Below are 19,067 nucleotides of genomic sequence, written 5' to 3'. Positions count from 1 at the left end.
CGATTGGCAAGTGGTTAATGTGATTTCTTGCCATAATTAATTAATTAGTTACTATTAAGCTGCTATTTTTATAGGAGGTATGATGTTACATCTGTTCCCCTGTTTATTACTGCTGCCCCCCCCTTATTAGGGTTTTTATGTATAACTAGTTTTGGAATGTCCTGGGACACTTACAACATTTTGTGACTCTTTGATGATGTTTCAGCTTTTCATTATGGATCGATAACTTCATCTGACTGGTAAATATTGATATTCTGGGATGAAGGTTCCCCTCCACTTTTGTCGGGATCAGATGCTCGTGCTGTTTCATTGGCCTTAGGTGAAGTCACTAATATCACCAACTGGTAAATGTTAATAATGTTCATGATATATCTATTCAATACTACTGTAATGTGCTACTATATTGTGCTATGCTACAAAGCCATTCACAATGCCGCCCCAAACTACATAACTGACCTGATACCCAAATACTACCCTACCCGTGCCCTCCGTTCTTCACAGGACCTCCTACTCTCTAGCTCCCTGGTCTCCTCCTCCCACGCCCGATTGCAGGACTTCTCCAGGACTTGCCCCATCCTCTGGAACTCCCTACCCCAATCCATCAGACTGTCACCTACCCTCCTCACCTTCAGGCGCACCCTGAAAACCCTCCTCTTCAGGGAAGCCTACCCCAACGTCACCTAACACCCGACCTCACCTAACAACTAACCTACTCCACTCCACCCACCACTCCATCCCCCACAGCCATCTCCTCCTGTAACACCTTCCCCTCCCTCCTAGATTGTAAGCTCGAAAGAGCAGGGCCCTCGAACCCCTCGTGTATTGTATTGTTACTGTCTTGTCTCATGTTCTGTCCCCCTTGCTATTGTACAGCGCTCAGCATACCCTTTGGCACTATATAAATACTGTATAATAATAATAATAATATTTATGGCATGCTCTAAGCCTTTCCTTGTTTAATTTCAGAAATGCATATTTTGTCTCCCTGAAGAAGTGGGCTTTGCCCCGTGAAACACATCGGAGCAACCAAACAAAGTGTACATCTGTAGGCCAATTTTCTGTAGCACTGTTTGTTAATTGTGTTTTAAGCATGGTATGCTTTTTAAAGGAATATGTCTTTCTGTCATGTTCCACCATTATGGTGGCTCATTTTTACTAATAAAGTGGTAATTATATACATTTTTTGGATCTTTTTTTCATTGTAAGGTATGGTACATTTAAAACCCCATTAGCTTTTATTGGTTAGGGTTCTTTTCTTGCACTATGAACAGTAAAATTTACATTGTTTGTCGCCATTGCACGGGCGTGCGCAATTTTAAAGCGTGACATGTTTGGTATCTATTTACTCAGCGTAACATCATCTTTTATATTTCACAAACAAATTGGGTTATGCATTGTTTTGTTAGCAATAAAATTCAAAAAAGTGTATTTTTTCCCCAAAAATTGCATTTGAAAAACTGCTGCGCAAATACTGTAATGCAAAATGGAAGTATCCTCCTGCGCTTAATACAGGTAAGGTCCCTAAAATAACAGCTGCTGTCACTCTACCTTAAACCATTAAGTTACCAATTGTATAACCTTGAATTAGTGAAGCGCTTAAATAATAAATCTATACACATATTAAAGTACCATCAATAAATAATAGTGCTTAGTAAACAGCAATAAATTAGACCTTTCTATAGATCAGTGAAACACTATAAATGATATATATATCTACTTGGCATTATTAGCTCCCGATGGTATATATAAAATGAACTAATCCCTCCCTATTTAAATTAGTGATAAATAATATAATCCGTGATAAAGAAATATATATCTACAATTATTTCATACATCAAATCAATAAAAAATAAGTGATAAATAATTTAAGTGAAAAATATATATCAAACTGATTCATGAAAAATCATTTGATATACTGATCTTTGTGATTAATACACGTAAACTTTCAATGTGTATATACATAAAAATATAACCAAAAGTCCATGCAGGTGTAACTTGTGAAAAAACGAACAGTGATCTTCACTTCTAGTGCTCAAAAGAATCCTCAAATGGCAGCAATGCCTCCTCACCTCCCCACACTGAACCACACAGGGACAAAAGGCTATTGATCTCCTCTATGGCCAATCCTTTATTCCAGGTAGCTCAGCAAGGGGTTGCAGCACTTCCACTCCACCTCCACTCAAACGTCATATAGGACACAAACAGAACTTCCCATAGTGTAATATTGTTTAATGAAAACACTTCTAAAACATATTGGTTACACTCACATTCGTTTCCTTGTTACTGATAGCTTTCCACCTCATCCCATAGGTGTATCACATGAAGCAAGGGAAACCAATATGGCCGCTGCGTCCAGACATGCGTCTCCACGTGACCGGAAGTGACGTAATTCCAAACTGGATATGGCGTACCGACGCGTTGCGTCACGTGCGTAGTGACTTCATCAGGGTTCACTTCACTTCATTTTAGCGCTTCACTAATTCAAGGTTGCGCAAATACTGTGTAACATAAAAAACCGCAAAAATCACCAATGTATTTTCTATGGCCTTTGCTTTCAAAATATATATAATGTTTGGGGGTTCTAAGACATTTCTAGCAAAAAATACTGATTTTAAAATGTAAACAAAAAGTGCCAGAAATGGCTTGGGGCTGTGGACAATTACTGTATACTATGAGGGGGAGTCACAGAAGAAGGGCAGAGACTGGGAGTGCTACACATTCCCTCTGCATAATAATTCGTTTTTTGGGCATGTGTAGCATGCCCAACATCTGCAACTAGTTATACAGTGCTGATCGAGGCCACATTTCTCAGTAATGAAAATAGTTAATTCAGGCCAGCTTGACACAATATTTAAAGTAACACAAAACCAGGAGTTAGGCTTTGAAGCCCATGACGGGCAGATAAATAGTGATCCCTTGCAGTGGGCTGTGCCCACACTACAAGGGTTAAAAGCTTGTTTTTACCAGGGGAGAGGAGAAATAATTTTACTTGCCTGATCCTCTACTCCCCTGGCAGACAGTGCTACCCCACAATGTGGCGGTGGACTGTCCCTCAGCGTCCTCACATCTAGAGCAGGGCTTTGGACCCTGCATTGGTCTTGATTATTATACAGTATTTATATAGCGCCAACAGATTGCTCAGTGCTGTACATTATAATGGGAGAAAGTACACGAGACAGTAACAATACAATAATACACGAGGGGTTTGAGGGCCCTGCTCCTTGGAGCTTACAATCTAGGAGGGGGGGGATAGTGGTACAGGAGGAAATAGTTGTGGGGGATGGAGTGGTAGGAAGAGTGGAGGAGATCGGCAATTAGGTGAGGGCGGGGTAGGCTTCCCTGAAGAGATGGGTTTTCAGGGTGCTCCTAAAGGTGAGGAGGTAAGGTGACAGTCTGACGGATTGGGGTAGTGAGTTCCAGAGGATGGGGGAAGCCCTGGAGAAGCCCTGGAGACGGGAATGGGAGGAGGAGACTAGGGAACTAAAGAGTAGGAGGTCTTGTGAGGAGCAGAGAGTACATTTTGGGTGGTAAATGGATATCAGATCGGTGATGTAGTTTGGGGCAGTGTTATGAACAGCTTTATACGTCAATGTTAGTAATTTGAATTGTATCCGTTGGGCAATCGAAAGCCAGTGGAGGGATTGGCAGAGGGGGTGGCGGATACGGAGTGGTTGGTAAGGTAGATGAGTCTGGCCGCAGAATTCAGGATAGACTGAAGCGGGGATAGTGAGGTCAGGACCCTAGACTTCTAGGACTGGGGGGTGCAGAAGCTGTGGGGCCTGGTTAGTCGGGTAAGTATATCTCCTCTTTTTGTTCCTCTAGATGGGAACGAACAATTAAACTTTACAGTGCTGGCACAGCTCCACTGCAGGTTATACTGTTTTATTTGCCCGGAGTTGGGCTTTAAGCTTTGAACATGAAGGATGGAACCTGGTCCAGGTTTGATAAATCCCTCTATAAGCCCCGACTTTCCACTTGTTCTGCCCAGACATGAGCTCTCCAGCAGAAAGAACTTCCTGTGTACAGAACAGCATTCTCAGCCGTTTCTTATATATCGCAGTTGTACCCATAGCCCCAGGCTGGTGACACCTGTGTATAACTCAGCCTCCTCTGGGTACACCTCACCAGGGACAGCACCACTGAGGTATCTGACTGAGGTGTACGAGGTGAGCAGGACACGTGCACACTGAACCCCGTCCCAGCCAATAAGAAGAAGGCTGCATTAAAAATAGAGCGAACGGCCAGTAATGGGCGGGGCGGAGTGTCTGGCGCTGCTGGTTTGCGTGCTGTAGTGACGTCACCCCCAGCAGTGAGCAGGCAGGCAGCGGGTTCGGTGCCCGGCTCAGTCAGTAGGCGGAGGGGGCTAGTGGGAAGAGAGAGGCGGCGGGGACAAGGAGGGGGGTAGTGGCTCTTGTGCTTGTGAGGCGGGGACCGAGAGCTGGGAGCAGCGCACCTCACATCCTTTCCATGCTGCCGCTCTACCGCTGCACTGTATAGGAAGAGGCGGCGGGCTGTGAACTGTGCCGGGGAGAAGGAGCAGCTTGGATGAAAGTTTGCTCGGATTTCGGTGCAGGGTAAGGAAGGCCCGTCACTGGCCCGCGTCTTCTCTGTCTCCCCAGCGTGTCAGGGGTTAATGAGGAGCTAGACAGCAGATTATGGTCTTCAATCATCTCCTGTCTAGTCTTCCTGAGCTGACCCATCCCTCACCTGTGTGTGTGTGACTGCATGACCTGAATTATTCACCACATAAACATTGTCTGCTCCACTGCCAGCTCTCCTCCCCCATCCCTGCATCCAGCATTGTGATTGTAGGATCTCATTCCCATCACCACCTGTACCCTACTGCTAGGACCACTCCAATCATCATCCTCCATTGTAGGATCTCATTCCCATCACCACCTGTACCCTACTGCTAGGACCACTCCAATCCCCATATCCTGCATTGTAGGATCTCATTCCCATCACCACCTGTACCCTACTGCTAGGACCACTCCAATCCCCATATCCTGCATTGTAGGATCTCATTCCCATCACCACCTGTACCCTACTGCTAGGACCACTCCAATCATCATCCTCCATTGTAGGATCTCATTCCCATCACCACCTGTACCCTACTGCTAGGACCACTCCAATCCCCATATCCTGCATTGTAGGATCTCATTCCCATCACCACCTGTACCCTACTGCTAGGACCACTCCAATCCCCATATCCTGCATTGTAGGATCTCATTCCCATCACCACCTGTACCCTACTGCTAGGACCACTCCAATCCCTATTCTCCATTGTAGGATCTCATTCCCACCATCACCTGTACCCTACTGCTAGGACCACTCCAATCCCTATTCTCCATTGTAGGATCTCATTCCCACCATCACCTGTACCCTTCTGCTATGACCACTCCAATCCCCATCCTCCATTGTAGGATCTCATTCCCATCACCACCTGTACCCTACTGCTAGGACCAGTCCAATCCCCATCCTCCATTGTAGGATCTCATTCCCATCACCACCTGTACCCTACTGCTAGGACCACTCCAATCCCCATCCTGCATTGTAGGATCTCATTCCCATCACCACCTGTACCCTACGGCTAGGACCACTCCAATCCCCATCCTGCATTGTAGGATCTCATTCCCTTCACCACCTGTACCCTACTGCTAGGACCAGTCCACCCCATATCCTGCATTTTAGGATCTCATTCCCATCACCACCTGTACCCTACTGCTAGGACCAATCCAGTCCCCATCCTCCATTGTAGGATCTCATTCCCATCACCACCTGTACCCTACTGCTAGGACCACTCCACCCCATATCCTGCATTGTAGGATCTCATTCCCATCACCACCTGTACCCTACTGCTAGGACCACTCCAATCCCCATCCACCATTGTAGGATCTCATTCCCATCACCACCTGTACCCTACTGCTAGGACCACTCCAATCCCCATCCTCCATTGTAGGATCTCATTCCCATCACCACCTGTACCCTACTGCTAGGACCACTCCAATCCCCATCCTGCATTGTAGGATCTCATTCCCATCACCACCTGTACCCTACTGCTAGGACCACTCCACCCCATATCCTGCATTGTAGGATCTCATTCCCACCACCACCTGTACCCTACTGCTAGGACCACTCCACCCCATATCCTGCATTGTAGGATCTCATTCCCATCACCACCTGTACCCTACTGCTAGGACCACTCCACCCCATATCCTGCATTGTAGGATCTCATTCCCATCACCACCTGTACCCTACTGCTAGGACCACTCCACCCCATATCCTGCATTGTAGGATCTCATTCCCATCACCACCTGTACCCTACTGCTAGGACCACTCCAATCCCCATCCTGCATTGTAGGATCTCATTCCCATCACCACCTGTACCCTACTGCTAGGACCACTCCAATCATCATCCTCCATTGTATGATCTGCTTCCCACTATCACTTGTACCCTACTGCTAGGACCACTCCAACCCCCATCCTGCATTATTGTTGTATGATGTAGCATTGTTTTTAGGTGTCTTGCTTCACATCAACTGTGTTCTACTACTAGGTCTACTGCAACCTCACACTCAGTTCTACTCCCACAGTCAGTATTGTGATTGTATATTCTGCTTCCCACCACCAGTGTTCTAGGACTACAGCAACCCCACACTGAGCTGTGTGTCCAAATCCAGCATTGTCATTGTGTCATCTGCTTCCCATCATCACCTGTGTGTGTACTAGGACTACTTCAACCTCACACTCAACTGTGCTCCAAGATTCAACATTGTTCTTAATAAGTGTCTTCTGCTTCTCATAACCTATGTTCTAGTACTAGGACTACTCCAACCGCATAATCAGCTGTATGCCTAGATCCATTATTATGTGGGAAAGTTCCACTTTAGGTCCTCTTTTCTCTCCTCTTTATGTTTTAGGACTTGTTTTTAATTTTTTTTTTTGAGGGGGACGGTTATCTGGTTTTGACAAGTACCCACTCCTACTTCTGGTTGGATTACCAAGGCAATCCAAGCGGAAGTTTGCCTTCCTCCTTCCCCCTCAGCCTTCTGGGGCACATCACAGGTCTCAGAAAGCTGCGGGACTATTCAGAGTGCAGCCCGTGCATTGCATTGCAGGCTGTCCCGGTCAATATCCCAACGCAAACATACCAGCACCTGGACCCAAAGACGACTGAAGAGCTGGCTCGGATGAGGAACACACTAGATCTCTGGACTGGCAAGTGTCTATTATTAATTCAGCAGCTACAGTATTTGTAGCTGCTGACGTTTAATTTTTTTATTTTTAGGCTGCAGAACCACTATGTGACATCTGCTTCCCATTATCACCTGTGTTCTAGTACTATGACTACTCCAGCCCCACACTCGGCTGTGCTCCCAGATCCAGCATTGTTATTAATGTGTCATTTGATTCCCATCACCTGTGTTCTAGTACGATGACTGACTGCTCCAGCCTCACTATTAGCTGTGCACCCAGATCCAACCTCATGAATATTGTCATCGGCTCCCTATCATCACCTGTGTTCTAGTACTATGGCTACTCCAGCTTCACTGGAGCATTGTTTCTAATAAGTGTGATCTGCTTCACATCACCTGTGTCCTGGTACTAGAATTACTCCAGCCTCACTATGAGCTGTGCTCCTAGCAGGGTGGACGTGATTTAAATCACTAGTGAAAAGGCTTGATTTAAATCATAATTTTTAAAGAGCAACTGTCATTTCTGTCCCGCAGAGGCTCCTCCTCTGACCCACTGTTGACTCACCGTTGACTCACCGACAGTCCCATTCACTTTAATGGGACGGCTGGTGATGTGGCAGTGACACAACAAAGTGATGGATGTGGCAGCAGCAGGTGAGTGGATGCCCGCTAACAGGCGCTGCCATGATGGATCTAAAATGACAGGTGCTCTTTAAATGTAAGGAATCTGACTCATTCTTTCTGGTAGTTACAATCTTTAATATTTGCAAACCAAATGAAGGTTTCCTTTTTAGAATAATAAGCTGTCAGGTTAGTAAAACAGCGATATCAGAACCATTTTTAGGTTAATCTCACATTGCTGGAGAACTACTTAGATTCTTTTATTTCATGTTTTTTCTCATGTTTACTGTGAAACTGTGTGAATGCATCAATACAGTGCATGTTATTTCCGCTTGCAGAGCTTGGATTCATTGAATGAGTTTACCAAAAATGTAAATATTGCAGAATATACAGCCTCATGCTACATAACTAAGCTCCATTCCATGCTGAATAAACACAATTATTAATCTATCTGAAATAGAAAACTATCTTTAGATATAATTTTACTCCAAAAGCATTTTATTAAAAAAAGATTAAAAAAAAAAAATCAAATTTTTATTTATTTTTTTTTTTTAATAGATTTTTATCCACCCTGGCTCCTAGACCCAGAGTTATTGTTCTCTTTTTCCCATCATCTGTGTTCTAGTACTATAACTACTCCAGTCTCAGTACAAGTTGTACTCCAGATCCAACATTATTGCGTGATCTGCTTCCCATCACCACTTGTGTTCTAATACTATGACTAATCCAGTCTCAGTAAGAGCGGTGCCTCTTATATGCAGCTTTATTAATAAGTGTGATCTGTTTCCCATCATCACTTGTGTTCTAGTACTATGACTACTCCAGTCTGTGAGCTGTGCTCCTATATCCAGCTTTATTATGATCTGCTTACCAGCATCACTTGTACTAGGAGCAGTACTCCCAGATGCAGCATTTAGTGTGTGCTCCGCTTTACATAACCTGTATATTAGTACTATGACTACTCCAGTCTGTGAGCTGTGCTCCTATATCCAGCTTTATTATGATCTGCTTACCAGCATCACTTGTACTAGGAGCAGTACTCCCAGATCCAGCATTTAGTGTGTGCTCCGCTTTACATAACCTGTATATTAGTACTATGACTACTCCAGGCCAGCACTAAATGCCTAGATCCAGCATTGTTAATAAAGTGATTGTAAAGGTTCTCATTTTTTATTAACATGTCATGCTTGCCTGCTCTGTGCAATAGCTTTTGCACAGAGAAGCCCCTATCCTCCTTTTCTTGGGACTGCTGACAGCACTCCAGGCCCCTCCTCCCTGCTTAGTTCCCCCAGAGCAAGCTCAGCAGGGGGGTGACGCACAAAGTGTGGATCAGCCCAGCAATTTAATGGTTTGACAGTGTGGCTGACAGCACAAGCAAATGTGACAGTTGGCATTCCCGGAATGCCAGGAATGTAACTTTTTCCAAACTGTTAAATCGAAGGGTTTAGTTCCGCTTTAAAGTGGAACTTAACCCATCAGTTTAACTGTTTAATTTTCCCTTTAATAACTGAACGCTGCTTTCCATCAGTTGTGTCCCAGTAGTTGGTGTGTTCCAAACATAATCCTTAACTGTACTTCCAGAAGCATTTTTAGTAAAGGAAATCTATGGTCACAGCATACACTTTTATAACATCAGCATGGAAATAAGTATACAAACAATTATATTTGAAAAGTCAATGTAACATGAAAGGAGATTTTTCAAGTAATCTTATAAGTTCTTCCTGTCTGCTGTCATCTCTTTCCACAACATCCTGGTTTCCCTGCATGCTTTTCAGCTTCACTTCTGCTGTTTACTTTAAATTTCTAAGCACTACATATCCCATGGTACCCTGCTGCATGCAAGCACTGATTCCTGTACTGACTCCACCCCTTGAAATTCCTCCCCTCAGCACCTCTGTAGTTCAGAAGGCAGGTTCTGTGTATTCTGTGATGCAGAATTGCCTATCAGCAGGACATAGTGAACATGTGTCACAGAATTCCAGGAAGTAAATGTTTGTGGATATGCAAAAATTGTTCAGGGTCATAGGTGTGTGCAGCCTATTGCATTAGGGTGTGCACACCAAAGCTCAATCGTGTAAATATACACACCCACAAAATCTTCCTTGTTGCACAATGTCTCCCTGTCTGCAAATTCAGAGTGAGAGAGAAAAGCATCCACACTTCTATTATAAGCAGAGTCACGCATTGGGAGGTCTTTCCCATCTCCCCTCTGGCACACAGAGTGATAATGCAAACAAGGTGATTAGAGTGTGCCTAGGCACATCTGGCACACCCTGTGCACACGCCTATGTTCAGGGTAATAGGAATAGGCTAGAAATTCAGTGTGGAAATGAATATAGGAATAAATATTTTTGACCATAGATACTTTAATTAGTGTCCTAGTAGTGAGTCTACTCCAGCCTCAGTATACACTGTGCTCCCAGATTCATCATCATTATTACAAAGGTGCTGCTTGAGTGCCCATGCTCAGTGTGCCCTTCTGAAGAGAAGTAACCTTTGTTCTCATTAGCTGTTCAGTTCTAGAACAATATTTAATGAAGGTAGGGCAGTAAAAACATATGAAATCATTAATCAATTTACAACACAGCAGCTGTTAATCCTAAACTATGCACATTTTTTGGCATACGGTTAGGCTCATTCACAGGAGGACTGTGTTGAATCTGTCAGTATCTCAGAGCTGAGTTAACAAATTCAGTGGGAAGTTGGTGTTTCTCATACTTTATGGACCACTTTTGTAGTTCCCATGTAGCCCCTGTACCAATGGAAGTTCAAAGTTTTTTGTTGCTGTGCCCTTTATCTAATTTCATAGGTCCTGTAGGTTGTATATACTACGTCCTCAGGATGTAGCTTTCCTCATAACAGTGAGTGAGTCCATCGCTGGCAGCAACACAACTGTCACTCCAAGATTGTGATGCTCTGGTTGGCTATCCTTCACTCTCTGCAGTGCACTACCTGCTTAGCATATCATGTACAGCTATTGAAACACACCCTACAGTTGGTGAAGATTTGATAAGATGATCCTCAATGTGCTTGGCATATGCTGCCTGGTGTAGGCAGTTTTCTGATCCTAAGACAAGTGTAGCAGATCCTGGGTTAACAAATCTTTTGACCTACGTGAGCTGTTCAAGTAGTGAGCATGATTATCATTCCAGGCTTTAGAGTCTGACTCATAAGTTTCACAACTTGTTGGAAATGTGTGGCGTAGAGGTGTGTTTTTTTTTTTTTTTTTTTTTTTTTTTTTTTTTTAATATATATTAGGCTTACATATCAAAGATTGAAAAAAAAAATTCAAGATCACTAAGGAGCCATCTTACAGTATCTGGAAAATTGGAAATTTGCCTCTGTATAGCCCACCATCCTTAGAACTTGCTCTTTCCATTCAAGGGCACACTTCCCAACTCATAAAATTCAAGAATCAAAGGTCTGCTGCATAATATTACTTATTCTAGTTAACCTTCTCTGTCCATTTTCTAAAGCATTTCTTTCAATGTGGTCAATATTATCAAGATTATTAAATTACAGTCTTTCTTTGTCTCTAGGAAGGAAAACTGTTGTTTTGAAATATATTAAGTGCTGGTTCACATACTGGTGCAGTGTCTGATACAGGAAAGAACAAAGAGGGCGCACAGGCCTAGTGAATTACCATAAAAAATGTTTAATAAGAAATAAAATAGGTGTTGTACTCACAAACGATAATATAGTCAAGGCACATAGTAAAAGAACAGCTGGGTCAACACTGCGCTGAGTAACAGTCCGTAATGGGGAATGTATACATCCAATAGGCTGACGCGTTTCGAGGACTTGCCTCTTCCTCAGAGCCACAGTTTCTGATACGCCTTGAGTCACCCAGAATCACATGACAAGGGAAATCACATTAAATTCAATTGTGCTTTTTTACGTCCATATCATTTCAGCATGGTGAGATTTTGAAAGGTTTTTCAACACTACTTTGGTGTAATTCCAGCACAACATTGGCCTCACAGAATATGCAAGCCACATCTGAAATGCAACCAAAGTTGCATTACGCAACTGCACTGAAAATCGCATCAAAGGTCATCACAGTAGTATGACCCGAGCCTTACTCTTCAAGTCCCACCAATAGACCTTCTGCCCAACTTGTGTCTGTTGACCTTCCTACAATTAAACATCATATGATTTAGATTTGTACACTTCAAGCAGCAAGAGTAACATATTAGAGCATATATAATAATTGCCTGAAGTTTTGTTATGAATTAAAGAATAAGATCACCATTTGACCAAAAATAATAAATGTACATTTTTAAAAACATTTTTTTTTTTGCAGGTAAAAAAATGTGCATTTATTTTTTTTGGTTGCAAGAACCTGTAAAGCATTGCACCAGCGATCAGCAGATTGTCAGTATATCTGCTTGCCTGTACAGGATGTGAAGGAAAACAGATATACTGACAGGAATATTCAGTGACCTACAATGCCGTGGTATTTCATTGAGAACTACCGGGACTTGTTCATTTATTCACAGATTACTGCAAATGAATGATGCAGCTGTGTGGGTGGAGTCCCGCACAGTCACTGTGTTTTTAAAAAGTGACAGTTTGTACAGGGAACTTCTTCCTCTACTTCTGTCACATTGGAAGGGTGGGCTGAAGCATTGGGAACATGTTACATGTTTCACCCTAAAAACCGACTGAACATGTTTCCAAGGGAGAACTTATCCTTTTAACTTCTGAAACTGGTTACCACCAGTGTTTGCCTCCTTCTAAATTTTGATACGTGTGTTAAGAGTTATTTTTCAGCCAGATTTGAATATGAAATTATCCTATGTGTAGCATAAATGAATACTGCCTAATGCAAGTGAATTTGTGCCTATGCATTTGCAAGGCACTGGGGGGCTGAGAAGTGGTGTTTCTAGATTGTATGCACAAGCCCTTAGTGTTGCTTGCTTTTTACGCTGCGCTCAGCGCCGCTGATTTATGGCTCCAACAGGTTTTTCTTAGTTATTGTTCACCTATTACATCTCCCCAACTTTACATCTTTAGGGATGTAACTACTTGGCCTATGTGACAAGTCCCTGGGGGGCATACTTGCTCAGTAATCGCAGATTCCATAAAATCCTTACTACTGAAGTAGGAATGTCCATAAAACGGCAAACCTTCGCTCACTTTAAACCAGTGTCTGCTGATGTGAGATGCTGTGCACTGAAGGCTCCCGTAAGCCCCGCTTCCTTATGAATAGAAAAATCTAGCACTGGCCTCCAAGACGCATGCAGTATATTATCTAGGTTCTGTTTTATCCTCCTTCTAAATAAAATATTGTATGTGTCTTGGAAGCCAGTGCCAAATGTATCTATTCATGAAGTAGGAATTGGTAGATCGATTTCTGTACTGCTGTGACTGGCCAAATTTCAATCCATGTATGGCCACTTTAAATAAGGATTGTAATGAATCGGATTGGGCAAGCAAATAGATTTCAGTTGTCATTCCTTTTTTTCTTTTTTCTGTTTCAAAACTGTCATGAACCTGATAAACTTACCTTACACATGGTAATGGAAGAAAGTATCGCTCTCTTCTAAAAACTTGGCTCAGTGTACCTGTGTGGGCTCCTGAATTCCATATGCCAATGCTGGCTTCCAGAAGGTTCGAGTATAAGCATTCTGTCCTTGCATCCCTCCAAACTGTGTGCCACAGAGACATAGATGTGTATTTTGCAGTTCAATGGGAGCAGGCCTGTGTACAGTCTTTTTTAGGAAGTATTTGAGAATTTCAGGGTGCACTGGGAAAACATTTTGAGAAGCTAGTGATGTGTACTTGTAAGTATGTACTGTCAACACAAGTAAATGCTTATATAAGCTTATGGTTTACTGTAAATCCAGATTTAATATGCAGTAAAGATATGGAACCCGCTGGCAAAAGTGCAGGTTTATTTTAAGGGAGAGGATTAGTTGCTGCACACCTTCAGTGTTGGTAATAGCTAGTTTATGGAACATTATAAATTGTTTCATACAGAAAAGGCATAGATAAATTAGTTTTCTTAATTGTACAAAGGGTTATGTAGCTGCCCTTAGGAGATTGGACACTAGCAAACAGGAGCTTTATAACCCCTGCTACTCCCAGCATATCTCAGTATTTTTAACAATATCCTTAAGAGAAGGTATGTCCTCCCTGAGAGAAGCAAATCAATCCTTATTTCTTTTACCTCTTTAGCAAAAACCTTCTTCTACTAGTGAATTTTTTCAATTGCTGCAGCACTACTGGAGCTTTTTATTTATTTATTTTATTTTTTGCAGCTTCTGGATCTGCTGATCCTTGGCTTTGCACTGGAAGCTATATCTGAACCCTGATGGGAAGAAAAAGTGGGGCCAACCTGTAATATGTCTCTTTGAGCACTGAACTCTGCATTCGGTGCATACCTTGGTGAATTGGCCATAAGGTGCTTTGCAAGATTAGGGTTGTGGTCCACCCATTTGTGGGGACCTTGTTCCTAATAAGTCCTTAGGGAGTATATCCACTGACAGGTCAAAGACTGCTGAATGGGTCATGCCCCTGGAATCTGTCTGCCTATCTGATGGGGACTGCAGGAGTCTAAAGACTGTACCATTGTGGTAAGTCATGGTTTCCGTCATTCTGGGAATCTGCACTGCTAATCTGAGTCCCCCTAAGTGGTAAAATCTCAGGAGTGCAATTCCAGTGGCGGGAGAGGCACTACAGCACATTTTAAATTTGGTACCATTTTCTGGGCTCACTGCCCAGGCTCCCCTACTGAGGCTGTGCAGCTTCCTTCCTGGAGGCTCTTTTCTGCCATCTGCTCAATAGCTCTAGTACTCAGATCTTCTGGGACGCCTTCCTGCTGCCTTCAATTAACTGGACACAGTTGGTGCTAACCCTTCCTGCTCTATTAGTGGGGTGCTCCTATGGTGTTACCAGCTTACATTCTAACAGTTCCAGGGGCTCACTACCACCCTGAAAGGCCTGTTTAACTTCTCTACAAAATGAGGAGAGAGCAGCCTTTGAAGAAGACTTTTCTGCTACTGTGTCTGAGTTTATGGGGATATTTTTTTTAGTCCTGTTTGACTCAGAATTAAGGGACTGCAAACAAGCAACCACACATCTCTGAATTTCCTGTAGCTGCTTATACGGAGGATGAGGCAATGTACTTTTTTTCTTTTGATGACTTTATTGACAAAGTGTACATCTGTCTTAACCTAGAGGAGCGTATGTTGGCTGTGTTAAACATAGTCAGCCTTGGTTTTTTCTTTAAAAAGTTCCTTGGCTCACCAAATCTTTCCCCCATACCCCTGCTTTTGCAACCAATTTTGTTCAGTAACTGGCCTAATTCTGAAAAGGTTTTCATTCCTCCGCATTATTCTATTGAGAAGGGGTTGAAAAAAACACTGGACTGGCTCTGATTTTAAAGAAAACTTTAGAGTGATTCTAAAGCTTCTTTTTAAAAATATAATAAACATGCCATAGTCACCTGCTCTGTGTAATGGTTTTATACAGAGCAGTCCCAATACATCTCTTCTTTGGTCCCCCGCTGGCACTCCTGGCTCCTCCTCCTTCGGCAAGTGCTCCTATAGGAAGCCACTTCCTTTGGGGGCACTCATGCAGACTCGTGAACTAAAGGTGCAGCGCTAAAATTTAGATTATGTCCATTAAAATAGATGTACATGAAAATATGATAAAATGTTCATAAAGTGACAGTTCGTGCTAGGGTGCCAATCACAGCTGTAGATAACTTCAATATTCAGTGATGTGCCCAAAGGTGTGGTAAAAATACGCACTCCCCAGATGAGTATTATAAATATGCATGTAATATGTATCATCAGAGGTCCCCTTTTAAGGATGGTTGAGGTAAGCCGGGTACGGAATCTCCTCCCTCTGGATGGTGTACAGCCCAACGGATATCTCCTGGGTACTCAAGGAACTAATCCTGCCAGAGGTCCCCTTTAAGGATGGATGGGTGTTTGCAGCCTGAGATGGACACTTCCTTCTTTGAGTCCTGTGGGATACTACAGCTAGCTTCCAGGGTAGGGCTCTGCAAATTAATTAGCTCAACAGGGAGCCAAACAGAAGATAGCCCATAGTTCAGTATTGAATAAGTAAGATTTTATTATCCACTTTAAATAATTATGCCCACGTTATAAAGGTAATGAAATAGTAAATAACAGGTGCTGGTAAGCAGTGTTGAAGGGACTGACCGTCCACTGAGCAAGATGGCCACCGGATCTTCACGAGGCTTCTGTGGCGTGATGTCACGGCGTATTGGCTCCTCCTTGACGTGTTTTGTGCGACGCACTTCTTCAGAAGGGGTTGCCGTGCAGACTCTATCACAAGCAGCGCTGCCTGTGTCCATTGACACAGACAGTGCTGCTTGGCTCTTTCCCCACTCCTCGTCACTGGATTTGATTGACAGCAGCAGGATCCAATGGTGTCCACTCTGTCTTAAGATAGCCACTGGTCTCGGGCACAATGCTGAATCGAGATTGGGCTCAGGTAAGTATTTAGGGTAGGGCTGGGAGAGATCCTGGTCATGTAAAGTTTATTACCCTAATGGAGAGAATTCATTAAGGTATAAAAACCTTAAGACTTTAGACTCTGTAGGTAAGGAGTTTGAAGCCCATTCTAAAGCCTTGTTTTCAGTTGCAGTCACTGCCCTACAATTTGCCATTGTGATCATCTCAGTCTGCCAGATCTTAGCGGTCTAATCCCAAGGATATGTCTTGGAATCCTTTGCAGGAATCTGGTCCCAGGACGTTTAGGACATCTGACAACAGAGTACAATATGCAGTGGCTAAAAGCTGATATTTTAGTCTTTAGTCCTCATGCACACTGGACGTTTTTACAGCTGCTGTTTTTGACATTTTTTTTTTATACATTCATTAAACTCACCAGCATGTTATCCTATGTGTCCATGCACACACAGACTGTAATCAGCGTTTTTTGGCTGGGAAACAAATCCAGAATTAGTGGGTTTCTAGAGGAGTTTTTTTTTTTTTTTTTAGCTGTAAAACCGCTCTAACGCTGAAAAATGCAGTTTTTAATGTGACTTTACACGGCTAACGTTACCAGCATTATTAAAATGCCCACTGTGCATGGAGCCTCTTACCTGAACCCTCTTAATTTTGTTAACCTTGTCAACATCCGCACAGAGATCGGTGGACCCTCCATGCTCCTCTGGGACAACTTGAGAGCTAAGAAATTAACTTTCCACAAAGTCTACCATAGCACTTGGGAAAACATACTTTATAGGCAGACAGTATAAGACTTTAGATATGAGTACTGTCAAGGGTCAAATTTTGGCCTTGGTGTTTTTTGTTTTTTTAAGACTTTTTGGCTTTTGCTCTTTAGTATAGACCCTCGTAGAGTGTTGCTTACATTGTTCCTCCTGTGTGTTCTTCAGTGAATCGGGGATTTCAGCCTGATTTTTGAAAATTCTTCAAACATTTCCCTTTGAACCTATTAGGGATATTCCACTGGCTCTATTCTTCCATGGTTGTCTTTCTCGTCATCACGTCAGCGAGGAAGGTTTCTTGGTTTTCATCCTTATCCTGTAAGCCCAAAGCTTTTTTTATTCCCAAGGTTGTTTTCCTTTTCTAAACAGGCTGTTGTCCTACTAGCAGTCTGTACTGATATAAAACATCCTAAGTAGGGATGCACTGATACCGAGTATTTTCACAAGTACTCCTAATCATGAAAATTTTCCCGATGCTTTGCAGTGTGATTTGCATCAATTCAATGAATAGCATGCAATTCCATTTCAAACTGCATGCGCTTTCCCTACTGCTCTGTGAACTCAGGCTTGTCAAAGACTGAGTTCACACAGGAGCGGTGTGGGAAACCTCCCTGTGCCGATTCCATGCTGAGTGGAGAGTGGGAGAGGACGTGTAGGGATGTATACAATTTTATCATTCAAGCCTAATCTCGAAGGGACAAGGTTCCTCTTTTTTCCAGTAGGGTGTATTCTACTAGGTTGTGTTGTGGCTCTTGTACGTTTTCAGCATTCAGTGTTGGTTTCACAAATTTGCAAGTTTCTCCTCCTTTTATGCTCATATAATTGTTAAAGCCCAACTCTGGGCTGATAGAAAAAAATATCTCTTGCAGGGTGAGCACAACCCCAATGCAAGAATTAGCTTGTTTTGTCTGGGGGAGCGGAGAAACTGTTTTACTTACCTGATCCTCCCTCTCTCCTTCTGCATCCTCATGTCTAATGCAGGAATATGGACCCTGCTCTGATCTTGATAATGTCAGGATGATAGACAACTAGAGTGCGGGGGTACAGAAGGGGTACAGAAGCTGCAGGGTAGAGTTGAGGACTTGGACTTAATTTAGCAATTAACACTTGCAGTGTACGCAAAGCCCCATTGAAAGGGATAATTTATTTGCCTGAGTTTGGGCTTTAAGTTTTACCCGGTGGATGTCCAGGCCTCAGTTAAGCCCCCTCTGTTAACCTGTTGGTTTTCAGGGGCCTGTTAGATTTTGTTTCTTGTGTTTATCACCTCTCAGTTGGACTTCTTTTAGGTATCTCCATGAACCTTACTACTTCAAGTGTATACCGTAATGTGTGTTTAAGAAAATCTAGTATTCTTATAAAATCTATTACAGGGCATTACACACAAATTTTTGTGTTCCACTGCTATTGTTCCCTGTAACAAAACTGAGGAATGCTTGGGAGTAGTAGGGGTAAAACTGGGCTGTCCTTACAGCTCTTGCCAGTATCTACTTTACTCAGACGACTACTTTTTTTTTTTTTACTGTTGTATTTTACCACTTCGTTTTTGTTCTGCCTTGAAATTAAACGGCCATTTAAATGTTCAGTGTTTATTTGCCAGACTTCCATGGCGCAGGATGTTTTATTTTTTATTTTATTTTTTTTTAGCTAATGTGTATAAAAACATGATTATCCAGCAGTGATGCAGTTTTATTCCTCTTTACAGAATGGTCTTCTGGCCCTTAACACTGTCCAAAGTATTTAAAGCTTAGGTTTTCCTGTGGAAATGCAAGACAAAGACCAGGTTCACAGAAAACATTTCCAAAAATAAAGTGGTTTCTAAACAAACTATACTTAGCAAATATGACATTTTATCACGTATAGTGGTGTGTAGATAACCTGAATTGAGGAGGCAGATGTAATGTCAGACTTCTGTAAATTCTCCATCCTTCTATTTTTCCACTTAGTTTGACATGCTATGGAAAGTTCAACAAGGTCATCAAGGTGCCGTGTCAGAGAAGGGGGAAGCTATGAAGGGCAGTGTTCGTTTTGCACTGGTGTCTTCT

The 19,067-nt window shown here is 42.8% G+C and overlaps 1 protein-coding gene and 1 long non-coding RNA gene across 3 annotated transcripts in view; both read left to right on the top strand.

Annotated features, from left to right (window-relative positions):
- The first annotated feature begins 211 nt into the window (after nt 1–211).
- On the top strand, nt 212–1,179 carry LOC149472882 (uncharacterized). The gene is made up of 2 exons (XR_016314138.1): nt 212–344; nt 967–1,179. It is a non-coding gene; the product is annotated as an uncharacterized LOC149472882 (long non-coding RNA).
- Nucleotides 1,180–4,390: 3,211 nt separating this feature from the next.
- The window catches only part of GRAMD4 (GRAM domain containing 4), a 218,492-nt gene continuing 203,815 nt past the window's right edge, over nt 4,391–19,067 (top strand). For both annotated transcript variants that reach the window (XM_089684820.1, XM_089684813.1), the window contains exon 1: nt 4,391–4,574. In XM_089684820.1, the coding sequence (XP_089540946.1) occupies nt 4,546–4,574 (29 nt within the window). In that variant the 5' untranslated portion in view covers nt 4,391–4,545. The remainder of the gene's footprint in view (nt 4,575–19,067) is intronic.

The sequence above is a fragment of the Staurois parvus genome, unplaced genomic scaffold, assembly GCF_062004578.1.
Source record: "Staurois parvus isolate SC_StPar_1 unplaced genomic scaffold, SC_StPar_1.0 ptg000019l, whole genome shotgun sequence".
In the NCBI taxonomy this organism is placed as follows: Eukaryota; Metazoa; Chordata; class Amphibia; order Anura; family Ranidae; genus Staurois; species Staurois parvus.
This window is presented reverse-complemented; position numbering and strand designations above follow the sequence as displayed.